Genomic DNA, 19578 nt, shown 5'->3' on the forward strand with positions numbered 1-19578 from the left:
GAAATTTGCAGCGGTGTATCCTAAATCCGTCCGGCGCAAGGCGGGCCAATTCAAATGGGGCGAGTCCTATTTAAATTAGGCGCGCTCCCGCGCCGGACGTACTGCGCATGCTCCCGTCGCAAATTTCCCAACGTGTTTTGCGCAAAGTTACGACGCGCTGACGTTTTGTGAATCGCGACGGGTAAAAAAGACTTGCGCCGGGAAAAATAAAAAATTTGAAAGCGACGCGGGAAAGACAGGTATACTTTTACATGGTGTACTAAGTTTACACTTTGTAAAAGGTGCCCTATTTTTACGACGGCAAACTAACACTTGCTGCGACGTAACGACGGGAAAAAAATTTGTAGATCGCCGTAAATGCTAATTTGCATACCCGACGCTGGTTTACGACGTGAAATCCCCCCAGCGGCGGCCGCGGTACTGCATCCTAAGATCCGACAGTGTAAAACTATTACACCTGTCGGATCTTAGGGATATCTATGCGTAACTGATTCTATGAATCAGTCGCATAGATAGAAACAGGGATACGACGGCGTATCAGCAGATACGCCATCGTATACCTTTTGTGAATCTGGCCCTGTATTTTTTTTGTATTTGATGATTTATTTTCTGGTATATATCGGTATTTTAGTGGTAAATATGCATGTAGATAAAATATGTTTTTCTTTTCTTTGACAAACAGGTTCCCTGCCGACAGTATCCTTGTGTGGTGTGGGAGTCTGATACACCCGTTGGTTCTTTCGTTTCAGTATTATGCTATGTTATATGTTAGGAGTTTATTGTGCAATTAGCTATTTAATTACTAATTTGTTCTTGATTGCCTAATTGAGAGACACTATATTACCAAAAGTAAACATACCAAGGTAATAAAAAATATACAGTATATACTGTACATGTACTGTATAATACCTCCCAATTAGACAGAACATGGAAATGAAAAACAAAACCTACCCTTCATTGATATGGCTCTAAAAAATGTATAACAAGTAACCCATTACATCAGGGGTCTCAAACTGGCGGCCCTCCAGCTGTTGCAAAACTACAAGTACCATGAGGCATTGCAAAGCTGACAGTTACAAGCAGGACTCCCACATGCAGAGGCATGATGGGACTTGTAGTTTCACAACAGCTGGAGGGCCGCCAGTTTGAGACCCCTGCATTACATAAAGATGCCTGTAGTCTGATTGAGTATTACTGGCATGTAGGCAATAACAGGGATATGCTTTGATTATTATATTACACCAGTTGATTGGAATGGATCCTGAGGAAGTGAGTCAATTGTGACATTTTGACATCCTTCTTGCCTCATGCAGGACAGTTACATACATGGAAGTCTTTTGAACTCCAGTGTTTAAGGGTGGTCATATTGTATGATGATTTTAAGTAAATTAATCCTATGCTTTTATATGTTGTATTTTTTTGTAATAAAGATATTCTTTTTGTAAAATATACGCATTGAATTTTCTCTGGAAGGTAAATTGAAAGTCTCATATATATATCTCTCTCATCTGACTAAGGTTGGAATGAGAGATTAAGTGATTTCTAGTATCAAAAGGGATGGTGCCGACAGAGGGATATGAGTGATGAGATGAGCCAACCTCCATTAATATTTGAACCAAGAAATCACTGAAAATGAAGATTGATTTTCCTTGATGTACAGTGTGGAAAAGGTGAATAAATCACAGGACTGGCAAGACAAAATCACAAATCCTTTGAAAGTCTGTATTTAGATCTTTGCTGGAAATTCCAGATTTGTACTTTTGTAATCATCTCATGGTGAACACTTTGCAGTAATTGTGATGTGACTGTAACCATCACATGGTACAAAATCTTTCCATTTCTGAGGGGCACATTCATTCTAAACTAAAAACAGGGGACCTGAGATGTAGAAGAGGAAGGTAAGTGAACATGTAAACCATACAAATCTTAAGGGAATATTGGATACCATGGCAAATGGTTTGGCTGCTGCATTGGGGACCATGAGCACGTATGTGACAGTGTTTAGATTGGTTGTTCAATAAAGCTCTCATTTATCCCAGTCATAGTATAGTTAGAAGTAATCACATTCAACTTCACTTTTTGTAGACATTTCACAACTCATTCAAGCAGCTTCTTCACTTCTGAGAAACTAAAGAAGAACCAAGAAAGCTCCTTGGTGTAACAGCACTGGTGAACGGAGTGAACCTCAACTGTGGTTAGCAAGGATTTCAATGCGCTTCTTTATGTGAGAACTCAGTATTAGCCCCAGGCGTCACTCCACACAAACAGGAGTTTGGGGGATCTCTACATCATCTCTCTCTCACATAAAGAAAGGCGTTGAGCTACTAAGGATGGACGCATTACAACCAAATGCGACCAGAGCTTTTAGTATTTACTTTAAAGATCATGGGCCAAATTCCCAAAAAACCTGCCTAACTTAACTTTCAGCAGTTAAGTTACACTGACTTAAAATTTCTACCTAAGTGCCTGATCCACAAAGCACTTACCTAGAAATTACACGCCGTGTAACTTAAGTGCCTCCGTCGCAAGGCGGTCCTCCTCTCCGGGGGGCGTTTAAAATTTAAATGAGGCGCGCTCCCGCGCCGGCCGTACAGCGCATGCGTGTGACGTAATTTTCCCGACGTGCAGCGCGCAAAAGTAATTTACGGCGGGCTTTGTGGATTGCGACGGGACACTAAAGTTGCGACGGGTGAAAAAAAAAAAAGCGCCGGGAAAACAAAAACAAAAAAGAAAAATTGTCAGCGTCGCTCGGCATGCATTCCTGAGAGGGAGAACTCCATGCCAATTTTCAAAGAAAAAACCGGCATGGGTTCCCCCCCCAGGAGCATACCAGGCCCTTAGGTCTGGTATGGGTTGTAAGGAGACCCCCCTACGCCAAAAAATCGACGTAGGGGGTCCCCCTACAATCCATACCAGACCCGTATCCAAAGCGCGCTACCCGGCCGGTCAGGAATGGGAGTGGGGACGAGCGAGCGCCCCCCCCCCCCTCCTGAGCCGTGCCAGGCCGCATGCCCTCAACATGGGGGGGTTGGTTGCTCTGGGGCAGGGGGGCGCACTGCGGGCCCCCCCCACCCCAGAGCACCCTGTCCCCATGTTGATGAGGACAGGACCTCTTCCCGACAACCCTTGCCGTTGGTTGTCGGGGTCTGCGGGCGGGGGCTTATCGGAATCTGGGAGTCCCCTCAAATAAGGGGGCCCCCAGATACCGGCCCCCCACCCTAAGTGAATGGATATGGTGTACATCGTACCCCTACCCATTCACCTGGAGGCAAAAAGTTTAGGTTATTAAACACACAACACAAGGGTTTTTAAAATAATTTATTAGTCTGCTCCGGAGGCCCCCCCCCTGTCTTCTTTATTAGCTCTAATACCAGGGGGGGCTTCTTCTTCCACTCTCCGGGGGTCTTCTCCGCTCTCCGGGGGGGGTTTCTTCTTCCGCTCCCCGGGGGGGACGGGGGTCTTCTCCACTCTCCGGGGGTCTTCTCCGCCGCTCCCCGCTGTTGACTCGGCACACCCCGGTTCTTCTGCAGCTGTCCGGTGCCTTCTTCTTCAGCGCTGGCTGCCTGCTATCTTCGTGTGTTAGCTCAATTACTAACAGGCAGCCAGCGCGGTCTTCTGTGACGTCATGTTCTTCTTCTCCTCTCTTCCGATGTTGACACGTCGCCTCTTCTCACTGCAATGATGGAAGCGCGCCTTGCATCCCATTTATATAGGCATCAATTCCCATCATGCTCGTGGGTGCACGTGGGTACCTACCGGAGCATGATGGGAATTGATGCCTATATAAATGGGATGCAAGGCGCGCTTCCATCATTGCAGTGAGAAGAGGCGACGTGTCAACATCGGAAGAGGGGAGAAGAAGAACATGACGTCACAGAAGACCGCGCTGGCTGCCTGTTAGTAATTGAGCTAACACACGAAGATAGCAGGCAGCCAGCGCTGAAGAAGAAGGCACCGGACAGCTGCAGAAGAACCGGGGTGCGCCGAGTCAACAGCGGAGAGCGGCGAAGATAGAAGAAGACCCCCGGAGAGCGGAGAAGACCCCCCCCCGGAGAGCGGAAGAAGAAACCCCCCCGGAAAACGGAGAAGACCCCCGGAGAGTGGAAGAAGAAGCCCCCCCTGGTATTAGAGCTAATAAAGAAGACAGGGGGGGCCTCCGGAGCAGACTAATAAATTATTTTAAAAACCCTTGTGTTGTGTGTTTAATAACTAACTTTTTGCCTCCATATCCATTCACTTAGGGTGGGGGGCCGGTATCTGGGGGCCCCCTTATTAAAGGGGACTCCCAGATTCCGATAAGCCCCCGCCCGCAGACCCCGACAACCAACGGCAAGGGTTGTCGGGAAGAGGTCCTGTCCTCATCAACATGGGGACAGGGTGCTCTGGGGTGGGGGGGCCCGCAGTGCGCCCCCCTGCCCCAGAGCAACCAACCCCCCCATGTTGAGGGCATGCGGCCTGGCACGGCTCAGGAGGGGGGGGGGGGCTCGCTCGTCCCCACTCCCATTCCTGACTGGCCGGGTAGCGTGCTTTGGATACGGGTCTGGTATGGATTGTAGGGGGACCCCCTACGTCGATTTTTCGGCGTAGGGGGGGTCTCCTTACAACCCATACCAGACCTAAGGGCCTGGTATGCTCCTGGGGGGGGAACCCATGCCGGTTTTGATTTTACAAATTGCCGTGGAGTTCTCCCTCGGGAATGCATACCAAATGCCGTCGCTTGAATGGGCTTTTACAAGGCGTGACTAATTTTACACATTGTAAAACCAGCCCTAGTTTTGCGCAAGCAAATCGGAACTTACGCAGAAATCACAATGCTGAAAAGCGTTGTGGATCTGCTTAAGTCCTCATTTGCATACTCAAAGCGGCATTTCAATGAGAAATGCCCCCAGCGGCGGATGCGGTACTGCATCCTAAGATCTAACCGTGTAAGTGTCTTGCACATGTCAGATTTTCTGCCTAACTTTGGAAAAAGCCTTTTGAGGATCGTTTCCAAAGTTAGGCACAGACTGAACAGCAGTTCCGCCTGCGTATCTCTTTTGGGAATTTGGCCCCAAGATTCCAATACACGTCTCTATGCAAGTGATTATCATTACGGGACCCCAGGCATCACTCCACACAAACAGGAGTTTGGGGGTTCTCTACATCAGATCACATTAAACATATAGTGATGTATTAGGCTACTAAGGGAGTTAGTATGAAATACCATCAACCCTAGCATAGAAAAATTAGAGCGAACATGTTCAATAATTTTAGGACAAGGCCTATAAGCAATTTGTACTTATGTCAAGCTTGTAGTAAAATAGGAGTTGTAGTGACAACTAGTAGTTGCGCATGAGAGGCAATATAGCTCAGGTAATAGTAGTTGTATATGAGAGGCAATATAGCTTAGATAATTATAGTTGCATATGAGAAGCAATATAGCTCAGGTAATTATAGTTGTATATGAGAGGTATAACTCAGGTAATTTGGAGGTAGATGGCCCTTTAAGGTATTCCTTAGCAAACAGTCGTTAGCACAATAATATATCCCAAATAGTATGTTGGTATTCACAAAGCATAATAAGCAATAGTATTAGATGGAACACAAGCAGCAGATCATCCTATGGCACTACAAGTGACACAACAGATACTTATCCATTTGCAGGCTTCAGTGTAGTAAGCAGGGATTCCGTGGTGTAAGATGTTCAGCTAGGAAGGGCTCGAGGTTGTCCCCAGCAATGGCTCTCGGTTGCAGTAGATGTACAGCACTAAAGGAGTAGTTGCAGCCTGGAGGGGTGTTGCAGCATGGGGAGTGATGGCACCAATATCAGTAGCGTGGCCGAGCTACGGCTGACAATAATAGAACGCTGTCTGAGTATCAGGTGAATGCCTTTATAGGCAGGAGACAGATACCAGACAGCTGTAGTTCATTTACAGTGATTTGAAAGAAGCGCCGTATAGTGCGGCGCACTTCCGCGTTCCACGGTGGAACGCACGGGGCGCCGCGTGATGACGTCATCTCGTGGTCGCCGTAATGCATTCCAGCACGGAATGCATTACAGGCTAGAACGGCGGCGAGGAGCGCCTGTTACACTTGGATAAGTGGAGAAATATCTTCAGCATTACAGAACAAGTTCAGTTGAAATGGGCTAACAACTATAAGCTATGGTTAGGGACATTGCCCTTTACCAAGCATGACCAGGACAGTGATTCAACATACCAATTAAAGTGATTGTAAAGGCAGAAGGTTGTTTATCTTAATGCATTCTATGCTTCTGTGTGCATCAGCTCCCCTAATACTTACCTGAGCCCCATCTAGATCCATGTTGTAGGATTGTCTCAGCTGCCGGGACTCACTTCCTCATTGGCTTACACAGCAGCATGACACCATTGGCTCCCGCTGTTGTCAAAGTCAGTCAGCCAATGAGGAGAGAAAGGGGGCAGGTGGGGCCACGACTTCATGTCTAAATGGACACATGGAGCTGTGGCTCAGCTCGGGTGCCCCCACAGCAAGCTGCTTGCTGTAGGGGCACTCAACATGAGGGAGGGGGCGGAGCACTGAAGAGGGACCCAAGAAAAATAGGATCTGGGCTGCTCTGAGCAAATCCACCGCAACAGGGCAGGTAAGAATAACATGTTTGTTATTTTTAACTAAAAAGAAACAAGACTTTACAATCACTTTAACCAGCTAATGATATTCCATATTAAAACATTTTTCTTTAGTTTTGAATAGAATGGTGAGGATTTAGAACATACTGTATGCCAGATGTTTGTCAGTTTGTTTTAACAATAAGGGGATTCACCTTCTCTATTTGTCCTGGTGACCACTATCACTGAAAGTGAGGGAAAAATCTAAATTTCTGAGTCCCCACCAGAACAACAATAGATTAATTCTGGTGATATTTGTCTAAGAAGGCATTTTAGTATACATTTGGAAAGATTTTGTCGCAATTCCTGTTGAGTCTACAGGACAGGAAATGAACCGATTTTCAATCTCCGATGACACACAAATGGCAAATAAAGCCTGACAGGTGTTTAATTCGTTCCCTACCCTAGAAAAAAAAAAACATTTGGTCTTAAATACTTTTAACTCAAACTAAAACAATCCATATCTCCTGCTGCAATTCTACATGCTCAGACTTTTCAAAATAAATGATGTACAATCCTACTGCCTAGGGTTAGGAAAAAATACATAAAGAAGAATACCGAATTCATAAGTTCATATTAGAGGGAAATGAATGATAGCAAACCTTCAGTCTCCAATACTTTTCACAAATGCAAAAAAGAGGAATAGCCAGAAAAAAATGGACACATTAGACAGATAATTGGTCATGTGTTTCTTTCTTTGCTCTTTCTACTGCCCCACACAATTACTATACAGGTTTTACTGACAATGTCTGAATAAAATCAGCACATTGATTTACAAGAGTACAGAGAAGCCTATCTCATAATCAATATGATGCCAAGACAATTATATCTATTTTATATGAAGTCAACAATGTGCTTTGTAAATGATATAAAATACTTAATAATAGAACAATGAAGACAAAGCACATATTCAAGGAATGCAAGCTAGCTTCTCTGCCTATACTTACCAATCCTCATTTTGGTTTTAGCCAGTAGAGACATGTGTGGTAAGTAGAGATTCTTGAAAGGTGGCAGGGATGCATTTTTTATATCATGCTCTGTGGATTCTCCAAGACAAGAAAGCTGCACATAAAATATATTTTTTACAAATTAAATAATATACTTAATATAAGAAAAGCCCACTGATACTAATCAGGTGTCTCAATAATTTCCATATGCAAAGAAAAAGAGCCGCTGCTCCAGGTGTATAATGAGAACCTAAGGTGGAATGTCTCATAGAGTGCCAGCCCCGGGCCCACCTCCGTGGGAAACCTGTAAGAAAAGAAGTGGTTGCACATCCAGGAATTCCGATTTCCTTTTATTGTTCAAAGTGATAACACCAAAGACACCAACACGAGGTCACGGAGACGCGTTTCACACATACGTCTCGTGGTTAATCTAATGATTAAGGACAAGATGTATGTGTGAAACGCGTCTACGTGACCTCATGTTGGTGTCTTTGGTGTTATCACTTTAAACAATAAAAGGCAATCGGAATTCCTGGATGTGCAGTCATTTATTTTCTTACAATAATTTCCATACCCCCAGCACATTCTGTACTGTATCTTCTCACTCACCTTACACAACATAACTCTCTGCTGATAGAGGTCTGGAGATCCTTAGATTATCTGTAAACATCATTTGAATATGTTCTATCCTCTTTTCTTACATTTCACTGTCCCTTTGCTGAGACAGGTTGCTGTCCCCTTAACCGTGCAATATCACTAAATACAGCTACATTTAAAGCTGAACTCCAGGCAGATATATTAGACATGTTAATCCATCTATTTATTAGTAAATAATTGAATGTATTTTACATGCATCCAGTTTAAAGTCTTAATAAACCCACAACAGTAAAATTAATCTGTATAAGCAGTAAAGCATGCTTGTTATACTCAATGTGGAACCTAAGGGGTTAATCCTCTGCATTGTTTAAAAAGGAACACATCTAAGTATACAGGCATCCAGGGTAAAGCTGTCCACATAGACCAACCTCCACACCACCAGCTCTCACCGCTGTCAGTCTGCAATTGTGACCAGGAAGACTACCCTGGAGTAGAGCGATTTGAAAGCGAAGCACGCAGTGTGGAAGGGATGACGTTGATGGTGGTGTGGAGGATGGTCTATGTGGACAGTTTTTACCCGGATGCTTGCACACTTAGATGTGCCTGTTTTAATCATCAACCATGTGACTTAATGGCCAGGAAAACAGTAGACTGTCTTGGTAGTTGATAATACCATAAGTACATTTATTAAAACTTCCATAGAAACTAGGAGCAGTTACAAACTTGAACCACTGGGTTAAAACACAGGCGGAGAATCTGCTTTTGATCAAAGTCACCTGTAATCCATTGCGAACGGGAAGCCAACACCAGTCCGTTCCAGTCAGCAGATCCTCCTAACAGCCCCTGAGGATAGAATTATCACCCGTAATCATATCAAAACTACTAGTGGCAATTCTTATCTTCATTTTAATAGTTGCCATCACCCTACCTGAAAGTGTAATATCAATAGTGGACAGTTTAACAGATTAAGAAGAAACTGCACTAGGAGAGAGGATTACGTAGAACAAAGTATCCTTATGACCAATAAATTTAAAGAAAAAGAATACCCCCTGAGTTAGTAAAATAGGCCTTTTTGTCACATTTGAACCTTCCAGCTGATAAGGATACATTGAAAGATGAGATAAACGATAACCACACCAAGAGATTTGTATCTACTTTCAATAAGGACTTCAAGTCGGTCTCTAAAATTATTAAAAAACATTATGGAATTTTATTAATGGATCAGAGATTGGGCTCTACATTACCATTTGCCCAACAAATCACTTTTCGTAGAGCCAAAAGAGTTAAACATTTAGTGGCCCAGAGCAAAGTAGTAAATAAAACTTCTAGATCTCCTTTGGACATTAGGTCCTACTTTGACAACAGGACGGGTATTTATTAATGTAAGAAGTGGAAATGCCTTACTTGCCAGTTTATTGTCCATGGGACTAATAGAATTTGCACCAATTCGGGTAAGGAGTACGTGATCAAACAATTTGTCACATGCTCCACTGATTTTGTGGTTTATGTACTGGGGTGTCCCTGTGGTTTCCTGTATGTGGGGCAAACGATACGTGCACTACGAGCAAGAATAGGTGATCACCGCAGACTCATCAAAAAAGGCTGTGTGGAGCACAGTGTACCTCGACGTTTCCAGAGATGTCATAATAAGGATATCAAATTCTGTTTTTTGTGATAGAGTCTATACCTAAAGGTACCTTAACTACTAATGAAAGATTCTCCCTCTTATGTAAAAGAGAGGTGTTTTGGATTTACATGTTCGACTCCTTGGCCCAGAAGGGGTTAAACGAGGAGTTAGACATGTAGCTTCATTTGATATTTTAGCTGGCTGGGGACCATTTTATGGTTCAGTACAGTTTCAGATATAGGATATGTATGGCAATTCTCTTTGTTTTTATCATTATTCTTTTATTGTCTATTGTCACTTCTTGTTATATGTATATAGATATTTTAAATATTGTATACATATATTTTTCTCATTTTGTATGTCTGTATTTCGTTTGATGAACAGGATTTGGATGATAGATGTATTTATATTGGTCTTAAGATTTGTATGTTTATTGAGCAGCGGGGGGTTAACACCAGTTAGTTTTAATGCAGCCCCCTTGTTCATTGCTCCTCCCATTTTTAAGTTCCCTCCTTAATTTAATTTAATTTTTTCCCGCCTTTTTTATCATTTAAATCCTGGGTGCCATTTTTTCCTTGACGGTGACAAAGCGCAGGTTGCGCGAAACGTGTGATCAAGGCTACCCAGGACTACCACAGTAAGACCAGGCTCCATCTTGACATTTATTAGTATAATTTTAGTAGCTTCCCAGGAGCCGTGGTTCTGTTGGAGTCTCCTTTCCAGCGGAATAGCGCCATGCATTATTCCCACAGTGTGTTAATTTCATCTTACACCTTTCACTACACCATTAGCTGAAAGACACCCCCTGTGGAAAGATTTTTTGGGAGTTCCGGTGCCATGGCTAAGCTGTGCGGCTCGTAATTTCCTGTCTTCTGCCACCAGCATCTCAGCTGGTCTGACGTCACTGGCCGGTGTGGGATCTGGCCGCCGCTCTTGCTTTCACCACACCTGCTACCACCGCCTCTGTCCCTCATCCGCTGAAGGATCCTCCACAGGCTTACCGGTCAGTCTGATCCCCCTTTCATCAGCCAGCCCTGAGGCCGCCTTCTCAGTCTCGGTGCTGCTAGGAGGATCTGCTGACTGGAACGGACTGGTGTTGGCTTCCCGTTCGCAATGGATTACAGGTGACTTTGATCATAAGCAGATTCTCTGCCTGTGTTTTTACCCAGTGGTTCAAGTTTGTAACTGTTCCTAGTTTCTATGGAAGTTTTATTAAATGTACTTAAGGTATTATCAACTACCAAGACAGTCTTCTTTTTTTCTTGTGCATTGAGCGCTGAAAGTTTTGTGTATTTTTCTCTATATCTTTGGTCTCCAGCTATGGTATTCCAGCTGCACAGGGCTTTGTGAAACCTTCTCCATTGACACTTTGCCTCCCCACTATAGTTTGGATCCTCATCCCCTGCCACTGTTTAGCGCTGGTATTTTGTGTTGTTTTTAAACCATGTGACTTGCTAAATGTTGTACCTTCATTAAATGTAACTATATTGCTACACTTAGAGGCACCTCTGTTCTGTTTTATACTCACTTGTATCTCAAAACATCGCTTGTACATCAAGTCAAAATTGAATACAAAAATGTTGCTTGTGTTGCAAAACGCTCTCAAACCAAGTTACTCTCAAACCAAGGTTTTACTGTACATTTAAAAAAAAAATCTAGATTTGATCATTTAAGTAAACACAAGTTAGCAAGCCTAATGAAAGCCTTCCAACCTTTAGCAGTGGTTTGTACAAATGGAAATAAAGTTTAGTTTGCATTCATTTCTATATAAATTGATGCAAATAAAATGCTTATGTCTTCTGTGACAGAACCCACTGTCACTGTGTTTTGGAGAGGGCTGTGGGCTGGCCTCCTACCCAAAGTATATGTCCCAGCAGAGAACGAGAGACTTGGGGACAAAATGGCATTGGGATCATGTGAGGAGGTCTCTATGTGAGCTGCATCCCTTCTTCCCCATTCCCCCTTCTTGTTATTGTGTTTAATTATGTTAGGTCATTGCACATAGACAAAAGGTGTGGAGACACATCCCAGCGGGCAATGTGTAGGGAGGCGCTGCCTGCTTATCATAATTCCTTGGTATGTTTTAACTGTAGTTTCTGTTTGAATATACAAGTGTTGAGTGTCCATTTGTTCTTCCTTGTCCCCTACCCCCCTCTATGACAAGGTTAAGGGGAGTGTCCCTAACTGTATTTAAAAGTGTATGTTTTGGACCTAATAAACAGTTTTATGCTCTGCATGCTTAACCCTCAACACCTGTGTGGTTTGCCTCATGATTGGGGCATTAAGGGCTGGTTATGGTGAATCTGCTGGCTGTGGGTGCGTTTGCAGAACAGGAGACACCGGTCTGGTGGAGGGGCCCAGCTGGGGTATCCGAGATGAGTCACATCTTCCTTCTAAATTTTAATTTGATACTGTATTAAGGCACATTCAGAAACTAGCTTTTTTTTCAGAGAGTCTGTTGAACGTTTATAAGACCAGGAGCATCACACTAATACACTTACTTGTTTGTTGGTGAGTTTGTGGACTGAAGTGAAAATGTTTAACTGCTTTGACCAAACCAATTGCTGATCCTCATTATTTTCTATTAAGTCAGCTGAAAGAATCAAACTCTGAGCAAGGGTTATCTGTGCCATGGGAGAAATGAACCGCTTTTCTTGCAGCAAGTGAATTATACTCTGTTCAAATAGATAAACAGGTTTTATGTTTAGGACATCCATATAATGAACTTGTGCTATTTATAGTGTACATGATGATAAACCTATGAACATCCATACACAGAAAAGCAATAAGCAATCATCCTTTTAGTATAGTTCAGTGTTATAGGTATTAACTTACTGCCACTTGACCTGCGTTGGTGGGGCAAACCCATTTGTCCAAACAAAAAAATGAAAAAAAAAAATATATATACAAAATTTGCAAGATGAATATGGTTTACCAAAATATGGAAATATTTAAATAATATTGTTAAATGCAATAAAAATGACTGAAATATTGCTCAGATACCACACCAAAAAAGAAAGTTCAATGCACATACTGTAGGTAAGAGAAAATATGCCAATTGATTAAATTAGTTATTGATGCAATGTATGATTTATCTGGGCAGACACCTTTGTTCACTTTTTTTTTCTAAATTCCAGCTCCCCTAAGTACCAATATAGCATTAATGTACTTATTTTGCAAAAATAAGACAGCTTTCCATTTATTCTACACATGCTTACCTTAAGGTGACCAGATTTTGTAAATGAAATCCAGGGAGATATTTATTTTTTTTTTTTACTAGTAATGGCAGCAATCAGCGACTCTCTGCCCGTTGCCGCCGCCGCCTGCCTCACAGCCTGCAAAGTCTAATGCCCCGTACACACCATCACTTTATGTGATGAAAAAAAACGACGTTTTTAAAAACGTCACTTTAAATGACCGTGTGTGGGGGAAAACGTCGTTTTATGTCTTGTAAAAAAACGACCAAAAAAAATTGAAGCATGCTTCAATTTTATGTGTCGTTTTTCAAAACGTCGTTTTTTACTTCACAGAAATTGACCGTGTGTAGCAAAAAACGTCGTTTAAAAAGACGTTTTTACACCCGCGCATGCCCAGAAGCTACTTATGAAGCGAGCTTCAATGGAAAAACGTGGTGAACGTAACCTCGCTTTGCTAGAACATTGTGAGAAAAACAATGGTGTGTAGGCAACTTCGTCTTTGAAAATTGAAGTTTCAAAAACGTCGTTTTTTACTTCACAGAAAATGTCGTTTTTTTTCATCACATAAAGTGATGGTGTGTATGCGGCATTACTCTCTTGGTCCCGGCTACTATTGTGTGGAGAGCAGAGGAAGATTACTCTGGCAGGGAAGGCAATGAGATAGGCAGGCGGTTGGCTGGGACTTGAGCCAAGGCAGAAGAACATGCGAGCGGAGCCGAATGGGCATGTGCCCGAAACTGAAGAAATATTCCATCCGCTCCGACCAGCACATGATCATCAGAAAGGGGCACAGATAATGGAAACAAATACACCCCCCTAAGCTAGTAGGAGCGGCAGAGCAGGGGTGTGCAATTCAGAATTTTTTTTTATTCCGCGCTGACTGTCTTTGAAATTGCCCCACCTCCTGTTTAAATCCAATCCAGGGACAAAACCGGGGACACACTTGGTCCGGGGACAGTGTCCTCAATCCAGGGACTGTCCCCAGAAACCGGGCTGTCTGGTCACCCTAGCTTACCTCACTCACTTTATGGATGTTTAAAAACCCTGCTCCATTACTTCTGTCTTACTTCCTGAACAGACTTTAGGTCATGACACAGGAAGTTGACCACCTGATCTCATTAGCACACACTCTGCATCATCTACCCTCAGCTGGTCAACTCCTTCCTGTGTCATGACTGTTCAGGAAGTAAGTAATGGAGCAGGGTTTTTAAATATCCATGAAGAGAGTGAGGTAAGCCTGTGTAGAATAAATGGAAAGCTGTTTTATTTTGCAAAAGAAGTGAGTGAATGAGGTAACCATGGGTAGAATAAATGGAAAGCTGTTTTGTTTTTGCAAAAGTAGTACAATAATCCTATATTGGTATATAGGGGAGCTGGAATTTGTAAAAAAAAAAAGTGAACTTTGCCTTTAACGTTTGGATTCACAAAAATAATTAATAAACATCTGCCTAGCATTAGCAAGAGAACAGGATTATCTATTAATCATGCAATATAATACACAGCATAAACAAAGACTGCATAGTTCTCTTTTCTTTAGTGTGAAAATAAGATACTTATATCAAAGTCAATGCTAATCAAGTTTTCCATATATAAAACTTTTTTCAAGGATTACTGTATCTCTCTTTCTAGTTGTGGGTTTTGGTGTTTCATTATTTGTGAAACTGGGACACTGTGTTTCTTTTCTTAACTTAGCATATCTGTGGTCATGTGTGAATGCAAAATGATTTTTTTCCCCACATTCAAACAGGCCTCCAACAACATAAGATTACAGGTATTTTGATGTTTCTGCATTGAAGTTACAATTGCTACATATTCTGAAAAAATTATAAAAGTGATGCAGACAAAGATTACAGTTTACACTGTTTTCTTTGTCCATTTGCCCAACCTCTGCAAACACTATTTCATAGCATATGAAGCAAAAGGGAAACATAGGCTGATGTTCTTGTTGAAATGTAGATTCACCCAGAGTATTGACAGGCATAAATGCTGCAGGTGCAGAGTATTGTGCCAAATCATATAGGGAAACATATCTGGGCTCTTTGCAACTACCAAACTCCAAAGCCTCTGTTTAATACATAACCTACCATGAAAATGTCAGATTCTTATGGCTAGGCCTAGTGAATGCATGCACTACCTTTAAACTCTACAGAACGCCCCATATACACATAAGGCCTGTCTCACTGCTGGCTCTATACCATATGTGAAAGTTTTTATTAACCACTTAAGGACCACCTTATAGCAGATATACTGCTACAGGGCAGTCGTTCTGTGCAGAATCACGTATATAAACCTGCTTTTCTGCCTAGGGGCAGGGTTACACACGTGCCTCCAGCTGGCCGCTTCTGCTATGATTACTCAGAAGTCTATCTGCGGGTGTCGGGCAATGGATGTTTGATGGCACCCATAGATCATCAGGGTAGAGAAACACGCCCGGATTCAGATAGCCTTTACTTCGGCGTATCTATTGATACGCAGCGTAAGTTCTACGAAGCGCCGGCGTATCTTCTTTCTGTATTCAGAAAGCAAGATACGTCAGAATTTTACTAAGATATGGCCGGCGTAAGTCTCTTACACCGCCGTATCTTAGGCTGCATATTTACACTGGCCGCTAGGTGGCGCTTCCGTAGATTTTCGCATTAAATATGCAAATTAGGTAGATACACCGATTAAGAAACGTACGTCCGCCCGACGAATTTTTTTACGTCGTTTACGTAAGGCTTTTTCCAGCGTAAAGTAACCCCTCATAAAGCAGGGGTAAGTCATGTTAGGTATGGACGTCGGAAACAAACGAACAGCGTCGTATTTTACGTTGTTTACGTAAGTCGTTCGCGAATAGGGCTGTACGTAAGTTACATTCACGTCGAAAGCATTGACAGTTTGCGGCGTAATTTGGAGCATGCGCACTTGGAAACGTTCACGGACGGCGCATGCGCCGTTCGTAAGAAACGTCATTTACGTGGGGTCACAAGTAATTTAAATAAAACACGCGCAAATTCTTTCTGAATACGGAACTTGCGCCCTATGTTACGGCAGCGTAGTGTATCTGAGATACGCTACGCCCGCCGATAGAAACGAAAAATGTATCTGAATCCGGGCCACAGAATGGAGCTCTGCCTATGTAAACAAGGCAGAGCACCGTTCTGACAGGGGGGGAAGTGATGAATTATGTGTCCCTTTGTAAAAGCAGCACACAATTTATTGGATATGTTGTTTTTTTTTTATAACGCAAAGAATAAAAATGCAGCAGTGATTAAATTCCACCAAAAGAAAGCTCTATTTGTGGGAAAAAAACACAAATTTAACTTAGGTACAGCATTGCCTGTCCATGCAATTGTCAGTTAACCACTTCACACAAACAGCCGCACCCATACATCGGTACTTTGATGCTAAATACTGTTGTTATGGCAGCAGCTAGCTGCCATAACCTCGTTATTTTCAGGAACAGTGTGCGTTTCTCTATAAGGTGAAAGTGGTCTCTGTGCAGATTCACAGCGAGATCACTTTTGGAGCTGTCGGTAGTGGCAGAGATCATAGCGTCCACTCCCCTCACTGCCTGGATGCCGAGTGAGGGGAAAATGGCCCTCGCTCGGCTCCATAGCATTGAAAGGTGGGAGGGACATCAAACGTTGCTTCCACTCAATGCTATTTTTTTACTGCATTTCATGTAAATATGAGACCTGAGGACTTTTAGAGCCCAGATCTCATATTTAAGAGGTCCTGTCATGCCTTTTTTCTATTACACCAAGCTCGCGCGCAGAAGCGAATGGATACATGATTAGCGCTCGCAAATGAAAACTGTGAGGTATCGCCACATTCATTAGAGCGAGAGCAATAATTCTAGTCCTAGACCTCCTCTGTAACTCAAAACTGGTAACCTGTGAAAATTTTTAACGTTGCCTATGGAGATTTTTAAGGGTCAAAGTTTGTTCCAATTCCACGAGGGGGCACAATTTTGAAGCGTGACATGTTGCATATCAATTTACTCGGCGTAACATTATGTTTCACAATATAAAAAAAAATTGGGCTAACTTTATTGTTGTCTTATTTTTTAATTTAAAAAAGTGTATTTTTTCCCCCCCAAAAAAGTGCGCTTGTAAGACCACTGCGCAAATACGGTGTGACAGAAAGTTTTGAAACAACTTCCATTTTATTCTCTAGGGTGTTAGAAAAAAATATATATAATGTTTGGTGTTCTAAGCAATTTTCTAGCAAAACAAATATTATTTTAACTTGTAAACACAAAGTCTGAAAAATAGGCCCGGTCCTTAAGTGGTTAAAGTAGTGCAGTGCCGTATCGCAGAAAATGGCCTGGTCATGAAAGGGGTAAAGCTTCTGGAGGTCAAATGGTTAAATAATTTGCCTGCGATATAATCAACATCAGGGTTTCAATATTCGGACTACAATATTTAGAATTCCATGTCTTACTTAAACTCATAAGTAGACCTGAGCAGATGGTAAAGACAAGTATGCATTTTTTTATACTTTGTATATACTGTGTATATATATATATATCTCGTCACATGCATGTATTCCATGTTTAATATATAGATATATACAGGTATATTGCAGATGCAGATGTACGGAGCATATGCTGGATAACGATATGTGTAGCTGATGTTTTTGATAGTACAGTGCAATGCACAGCTACTCCGAGCCTGCGAAGAAACGTTTCATTAATCTTCATTATCACCCTCCAAAATGTCATCTACAGATTGATTATTTACTATATTTCATACATTTGCAGGATGGTAAAGTAGCACATATACACAAAAATATATAACAATCTATTTCTATTTTAATGAATCCTATTCCAGCTAAACTTTTTACTACTGACAGGATAAAGTCACAGTGATTTTCAAAATATAAATGATGTGTTGTTACCATTGCTCATCTATGGCCTGATCTGTATGCCATGAGCTTGAATACAGCATCTTAAACTAAAGATTAATGACAGATGTGAAACCTTAATGCTTATAGAAAGTGTTACTTTTAGAGAACAAGCTACATTGTGATGTGAACAAAAACAGCAAAAGAGCAAATATTATATGAGGATATTATTGTATTTTTGCTCTGCAATACATATTTCTATGTGTTGTAAGTCATAAACTGTTTCATAACAAACACTTAAAAACAATTAAGGATAATAAATAAGCTGCATATGACGATTTTTTTATGTCTCTAACCCAAGAATAACAATTCCAATCATACTAGTTGAGTTAAAGATACGGAAGATTGACCAACTTTAAAATAAATGGCCCGGATTCACAAAGCACTTACGCCGACGTATCTCCAGTGTAAGTATGCGCCTTGTCCATAAACTGAGATACGCCTGAAAATAGGCTTCATCCGACCGACGTAACTTTCCTACGCCGTCGTATTGTGGGTGCATATTTACGCTGGGTGCATTTGCCGCTCCCATAGATTTTCTATGCACATATGCAGATGAGGGAGATGAGGGAGATGAGGGAGATGAGGGAGATGAGGGAGATGAGGGAGATGAGGGAGATGAGGGAGATGAGGGAGATGAGGGAGATGAGGGAGATGAGGGAGATGAGGGAGATGAGGGAGATACGCCGATTCACGAACGTAGTTGCGCCCGGCGCATAATATACACGGTTTGCGTAAGTCTTACGTCCGGCGTAAAGTTATTCCCCATATAGGAGGCGCAACTCATGCAAAGGTATGGACCAGGGAACACAAGCCGTCGTATCTTTTGTCGTTTACGTAGTACGTGAATAGAGCTGGGCGTAGGTTACGTTCACGTCGTAGTGATCCGTCGTATCTTAGGGAGTAGTTCCGACATGATTCTGCGCATGCGAACTGGGATGTGTCCACAGGACGGCGCATGCGCCATACGTTATTCGTATCTTTATGACGCTCAATCCATCATTTGCATGGGGTCATGCCTCATTAGCATGGCTCACGCCCACTTTCACCTATGCTGGCTTACGTCGAGGAAACCCAGTGTATCTTTAAGAGCGAGTGCTTTGTGAATCCAGTGCTTGCATCTGTGCGCTGCGTCGGCGTAGCATATATTAGATACGCTACGCCCGCATAAATATGCGCCGATGTATGTGAATCCGGGCCAATATGTCCAAATCTGAGATCTTGAAAATCACTATCCCAGGGGAGGAGCAGCAGCGTGTGATCCAACCTAAATTCCCCTTTGTATGGTGTAAGGAGGGACTGGGGTACCTGGGAATAAAACTGACTGCATCATTGGGGACTATGTTTAATAAGCCCCTGTCATGGATAGGAAGAATTAACGCCCTAAAAATGAATATCCTACTAAGGATGGTTTACATCTTTCAAATGATCCCAATAACAGTACCCCAGGAATATTTCAGGAAACTAAGGTCATACTAAAATATGTCTGGGCACATAAATGTCCCAGAATTGCATATGCAACACTGGCAAAAGCAAAAAGGATGGTAGAGTGGATTCATAATAAAGAGGGGAGAAGCTGGGTAAATATGGAGATATCACAAAGTAAGGCAGGCTGATCTGGGAAACATGGTCTGTATACCATGGCAGTACCGGGATTTACACACTAGCACAAACCCACTAACAAGAAATACTTTTAA

The 19578-nt window shown here is 42.4% G+C and overlaps 1 protein-coding gene across 1 annotated transcript in view; it reads right to left on the reverse strand.

Annotated features, from left to right (window-relative positions):
- CFAP54 (cilia and flagella associated protein 54) overlaps positions 1 to 19578 on the reverse strand; it is a 533435-nt gene that overhangs the window by 78926 nt on the left and 434931 nt on the right. Inside the window, exons 56-57 of the mRNA XM_040344233.1 lie at positions 12299 to 12472; positions 7574 to 7688 (exon numbers count right to left, since the gene is read on the reverse strand). Of these exons, the coding sequence (XP_040200167.1) occupies positions 7574 to 7688; positions 12299 to 12472 (289 nt within the window). The remainder of the gene's footprint in view (positions 1 to 7573; positions 7689 to 12298; positions 12473 to 19578) is intronic.

The sequence above is a fragment of the Rana temporaria genome, chromosome 3 (genome assembly GCF_905171775.1).
Source record: "Rana temporaria chromosome 3, aRanTem1.1, whole genome shotgun sequence".
Classification (NCBI taxonomy): Eukaryota; Metazoa; Chordata; class Amphibia; order Anura; family Ranidae; genus Rana; species Rana temporaria.